This window comes from Belonocnema kinseyi, chromosome 4 (genome assembly GCF_010883055.1).
Source record: "Belonocnema kinseyi isolate 2016_QV_RU_SX_M_011 chromosome 4, B_treatae_v1, whole genome shotgun sequence".
NCBI lineage: Eukaryota > Metazoa > Arthropoda > Insecta > Hymenoptera > Cynipidae > Belonocnema > Belonocnema kinseyi.
Genome location: NC_046660.1, coordinates 30,317,228 through 30,323,518, shown reverse-complemented (window position 1 = coordinate 30,323,518; position 6,291 = coordinate 30,317,228). Strand labels below are relative to the sequence as shown.

Here is a 6,291-nt window from a genome sequence, read left to right as displayed (position 1 = left end):
ATAGCACGAGAATTCTGGATCAATCTGAAAAATCTCTATCCCATCCACACACTACTCCTTTCCCCTGCCGATTGAGTCACGCCTACCCCGAAAGGGAAATGGGTTAATGGTGTAATACTTCAATAGAGTGTTGTTAACATTACCAAAAAGAATCTTGACATAGTGGATTCAACCCCTAAATGAGAATGTAAAGAGATGAAAAGTTTTTAACCTCTACGTGTGAAATAAATTCCATCACAATTTTCTAGTGCTTAGGGAATAAAGTACAAATTAATCCGAGTTATAGACAATTCAAAATTATGTTGTATTTATTGTTAATTGTCTTATTCACTGCGTTTGAAAATAAAAAATTCATTTTTGTAATTATGGTTTTCTTATAGGCTCTTAAGGATATGTTTGTAATTACTCTTATTCAAATTATCAAGCAGAATATATTTTTCATCGAATAAAAAGATGGATTAATGTGCATTGCATTAATTTTATTTTATAATTTTATTTTTATTTTTGAAATTTTCCTCATTGAGAACCTGCAATGCAGTGACGTCACGGCTACCCGAAGGCCAAGTCTATTGTCGGGAAAAGTGAGCAAAAAAATTTCGAAGAGTTCAATATCAACGAAAGAGGTAACTGTTCTCGCCCCCGCTCCCATTGCTGCCATTAGGACTCATAATCACCGCTGTTTGCGATATTATAGATTAAATTTTGAAATTTACTTGTTTAAAGCTTTAAAAGAGGTCCTAAATATCATTATTCTGACCTAAAAATTATAAATGTGTTGTATGAAAATGGAGGAACACTTGCAAGAAGTTTCATCTCAAAAGCATCCCCTTAAACATATCAAATTGTACACTGAAGTTGAGCTCATTTTATACTGATAGTTTGCATGCAAATGACTAAGTCTTTTTTTTGTTAACAGGAACCTACATTTGCTCCAGTACAAATCGCCTGATACATTTCCGACATTTTTTCCAGGATATTTGAGATTTTATTTTATTTGTTCAGAAATAAAAGAATTGTGCAGCTAATCCAATTTCATAGCGCAGCCGTTGATAATAGGTCCACAATAGATAGAACATTTTTTGTGCACTATAAAATTATGAACATTTTTTCACATTACCATATTCCATCTAAAATCAACAGTTCTCGAGTCATTTTAAAAAACATGTTATTGTTTAACACTTTCCAGAATTCCGGAACTTTGCCGTACACGTATGTTTGGGGACTTTTTACAATATCTTTAAAAAGCCATTGCCAACGTATCTGTTAAAAAAAATGTTACTTTTACGAATTTTTTTTTTGGTGATATTTGTTCCCCGTTGATTGGACTACAGGTGCCATTTACTACAATCAGAGGGTATTTCCGCTCAAAGTGCCCGGACGGAGATCGCGTTATCCCTACTTTCCGAACTAGGAAGAGACTTTTCCTTTTGTGTCGAAATAACAATTCGATGTAGCGTACAATGTATATGTTTCGTTTCTTCAATAGAAATATTTTCAAAATATAATTTGGAATTCCGTTAATAGACAAAGGAATCCTTATGAATGCCTAGCTATTCACCTTGGATTATTTATTATTTCTACTGGAATAGCATTATTGCTGATGACTTATAGAAAATAAGTTATGCAAAATGAAAAATAAAGAAATGATTGTCAAAATAAATAAATATAAAGAACCAAAAAGATTCAGTGTAGAGCAAGGTGCGAATTTGTTGACACCGATAACACTCGACTGATAATCGTTGTTAATGATTAATTTACACATGACAATCGCGACATTTTGAGTTTTGTAATTTTGACCAGTTTGAATTGCGTAAAATCGAAAATCTTTTAGAAACTTTTTGGATATTAAATTACACGATTGATTCCAGTTTAAACGTGAAGACCATCCTTTGCGTTTGAGGGATAGGCGCCATTCTTAGTTCGCCGACTTGAATTTGGCAATTTTTACGTCAAATTTGAATTCAACGACATCGAAAACTCCTAATGAGCATTTAAACTTTCAAATCACTCTACTGATTCCAATTCAAACTTCAAAACTACTCTTGAGATGCGAGGTATAGTTTCTGACCTTAAACTTGAAGCTGCACCGATATAAAAAAAAGACGTGTCGATTATTTTTCATAACTGCAAAAATTTGTTAAGTTTCATCCAAATCGGCAAGTGATATTTGCGTGGCATTGCAATATATATTTCCCCAATTTATTTAACGAATTCACTTGCAAAAATGCGTCAGACCCTCATTCCATCCCCTATTGCGACCATGGTTTTGAGTGATCATCTATTATTACAAATTTAAGTGAAATTTTTAAATAATGGAAAAATCATAAATTCTCATACTCGAATCCAAAGAAATACTTGTGAAATAATAATTTATAAAAGAGCACGGATGAGGATGAACTATAATCGTATCTATCTTATTATAATTTTGCATCTGATTACGTAGTTCAATTTGCATTGTCATGTCATTTATTTTTCTGATAAATAGTCAACATTTTTTTTAAATGAAGTCAAATTATTCATAGTTTTTAAAATTGTCAAATGCCACTACACGAAGCTTAAAACCCCAGGACGACGTCACAAATATGAACAACCCGCTTCTTCTACTTAAATATCCTGTCCTATAGTTAATTTGATAAGTGCCTAAAATGAAACCAAAAAATCACAAACATAATATTTGAAAAGCTTTTACAGCCATAAATGCGCGAAATGAATGCATTGAAAAAAAGAATTCACTTGAACCATTTCCAGTTGAATTATTTTAGGACAGTTGTGTTTTGAATTTGAAAACTTGAGTTTTTTACAAAAAAGATACTTTTTGATAAAATAGAGGGAAATATAGATACAACATTAACTTTCAGACCCTAAAATATAGATTTTCAACCAAAATCGTTGAATTTTTAAACACATAAATATTATTATCAACCAAATAGTTGCGTTCAAAACTAAACAGTATAAATTTCAAGCAAAAGAGTTGAATCTCAAACAACGTAGTTAAATTTTTAACGGAGTAGTTTCATTTCCTACCAAAAAAGACGAACTTGCGGCAAAATGGTTAAATTTTCATTCAATAAATATAGTTCAACGAAATATAGTTGAATTTTCAAGCAATTAGTTAAATTTTTGAGCAAAAAGAAGAAGCTTTTTTTAAGGATAGTTTATTTTTTAATACAAAATGATGAATTTTCTATACAAACAAAATCCAATACAAATGGGCAAATTTTTAATTAAATAAATTTAAATCATTAACTAAAACAACATTATATTTAACCACACATATTGTTTAACCTGAAACCAAAAAGGTAATTAATAAAAAAACCGTTAAATTTTTAACCAGAAAATATGAAGATTAAAAAAAGTTGATTTTCAACCAAATATTTTGATTATATCAACCAAATGGTTCAAATTTTTAACCAAAAAATTATTTATGTACCAGAAAAAACAAAAAAATATTTAATTAAAAGAAAATGGTTGAATTTTCATTTTGAAAAACATCAATTTTTAATTAAAATACATCTATTTTAACCAAATAGCTTAATTTTAAGCTAAGAGGCTTCAATTTATATTAAAAATATGATTTTTTAACAAAATAATTTAACTTTCGACCAGGTATTCGAATTTTAAACTAAGAAAGATTGAATTTTCAACCAAAAATGTGAATTTTGAACGAATAAGTTGACTTTCAACCGAAACCGATTAATTCTCAAACAGACAACTGAATTTAACCAAAAAAGAGGAAATTTATTCAAAATAAGATGAACCTTCCAACCAGAAAAGGACAAAGATTTTAACAGATTGTTGAATTTTCAAGTTGAAGAGAAGAATTTTTAACAATTCCGTTAAATTTTTCATGAAAAAGGGTGAATTTTTAACCAAAATGTAGAATTTCAGTTGAAGAAGTAAATTTTAAAGTGAATGTCTTAATTGAAAGCAAAAAAACTTATACGTTTCAAATATCAGGCTAGAAAACTAAAAATTATGTATAAAACTGAAGCTAGTGTACTGTTACAAATTTTTTCATTTCGGACAACACACTTTTCCTCCCTAAAGGAATGATATAATATTGTACATTTGTAAAGCTAATACTTATTATGTTTAACACATTTCTTGTTTTCAACTAATTTCATTAACTCTCCACGTTTATTTGATTGATAAAGATTGTATTTTATATGTTCTATTCTCTATGTTTACGAAATTTTAGTAAGATTTGCAGAGAGGGAAGGGGGGTTTGGATAAAATTGTACAGCATCTTATATAGTCAAAAGGGGTTTAGAAATCTCATAAAAATACTGTGCGTAATTTGCGGATGACCCATTATTTGTTTATCCATCTACTATTATTTCATGATTAACAGGCTAGACTCTGTTGCTTTGTCTCTGAGGAATCGGTTCACAGTATCCAAGTTTGGGGATTCTTTTACAGCGTTCAATAAAATCATAGCCATCATTATTATCTACGACTACACCACCAAGCTCGATATGTTTAGAAAATTCAGCCTTCCTTTCGATGATGCTGAAAATAAATATTAAATTAAAATATTCTTATCTTTATTGAAACAGAAACTTGTACAACATGCTATGTAAAGGCTTACTCAACATTATACAGAGCCTCAGTGGCTCAGGTGATAGCGCGTCAGGTCTCCGTTCAGGAGGACTGGGGTTCGATCCCTGAGCCGGTACCAATGGAAGTTTTTCTATGTACTCTTACCGGGGCTTTGGTGGTTCGGAACCCACCTTAAACTGTAGGTCCCCTCAAAAGAGGCTTTTAAACTACCTCCCAGGGTACGGGCTCCATGTCGAGGGGAATAGCCTTGGGGGCCACTAGTCGACTTTGAGAAGACTTGGAAAAGAGTTAGCGATCTCCTTGCGTGAAAGCTCCATGTCGAGGGGACTAGCGATCGGTAGTGGCTACTCGATTTTAAGTATTAAACAAGGGTGTGGCACAATAGGGATTACAGCTCCAAGTTTCTTTCCTTTGTAGATATATGGCACTTGCTGTTCTTTGTCGTAGAGATGCGTCCATACTTGAATTTTTTTCCTTTGGACAAATATCGTAATAGATTATCGTTGGCCAAATATATTTTTCAGTATCAATATAGAGTATAGGATATTACGATAAAAAGAATTCCTAGAATTTATTTTTTTAGTGAAACACCTTTCGAAAGCCAGTATTTCATAAGATGTCTCGAGAACAGAACTGATTATAAATAATCATCACATTTTGAAGTAGGGGAACGGCCGGTACAGAAAACCAGCAGGAACAGGGAACCAGTCAACTTAAATTCATATAATACATATAATTTGTGCGAGTTTGTTGTACAAAAAAAAATAATGTCGTTTTCCGATCTTTACTTTGTATCTTTTTGAGCTTCTAACTTTTGTAATTAAATCTCAACAATAATTCCAAAAATGGGAATTGTTACTTATGAGGTTACTGTAACACATATGAACATTGAAAAATATTGCACAATATTAAAATATCAATAACCAGGAATAAATAAACAAAATATAGATTAAAAACTGCGCGGTTGGTACAATGAGCCACTGCATTATCGGGTGCAGTGACCCAACATGGCGGTCACGCCGCACAGTGACAACACTGTCAGCCTATGATTATATGGTACTACTTCTGGTAAAAAATTGGAAATATCATGTTAAATCTTTGTAATTTGGATTATTTGTGCAGAGTACGGGTAATAGAACCTCGAGTGATACATAATATTGTCAGGAATTATTGTTAATTAGTAAGCTTTTTTGATAAATTCTTTTTGAGGTTTGTTATTAGATGCTATTAGATGTCGATTTTACCAGTTTTAGGTTCCGACGGCTCTTTTTCTTTAATAATCAATCTTTTGTCTTAAAAATGTGGGACATAATAGAGACGATGCTAACGGACGTCCCCACACACTTTTTTTTTGTTTTAATTCAAAAAAATGTTAATTTTGCAAAATGTGATTAATTTGCATAGCGCTTAGGAATTAGTATCGATTTTACCAGTTTTAGGTTCCGACGGCTTTTTTCTAGAATAATCAATATTTTGTCTTAAAAATTTGGGAAATGATAGCGAACATACTAACGGAAGTCCCCGCACACTTTATTTGTGTTTTTTTTTCAAAAAATTTTTTGATATTGCTAACAACGTGTGTATATTTGGAGGTTATGTATGTTACAATACTCCTGTGCATTATTTCCTAACTACACAATATTTTTGGCCGAAAACTTTGGACTTGCAAATAAACATAATAACTAATCTCCCGGAACTAACCCTTTTTGCAGGCAATCAAAAAAGTTTATT

General features: G+C 31.4%; 1 protein-coding gene across 1 annotated transcript in view; it reads right to left on the bottom strand.

The window, feature by feature from the left end:
• Positions 1–4,352: 4,352 nt before the first annotated feature.
• Positions 4,353–6,291, bottom strand: part of LOC117170811 (probable chitinase 10) — a 14,082-nt gene continuing 12,143 nt past the window's right edge. Inside the window, exon 8 of the mRNA XM_033357853.1 lies at positions 4,353–4,509. Within this exon, the coding sequence (XP_033213744.1) occupies positions 4,353–4,509 (157 nt within the window). The remainder of the gene's footprint in view (positions 4,510–6,291) is intronic.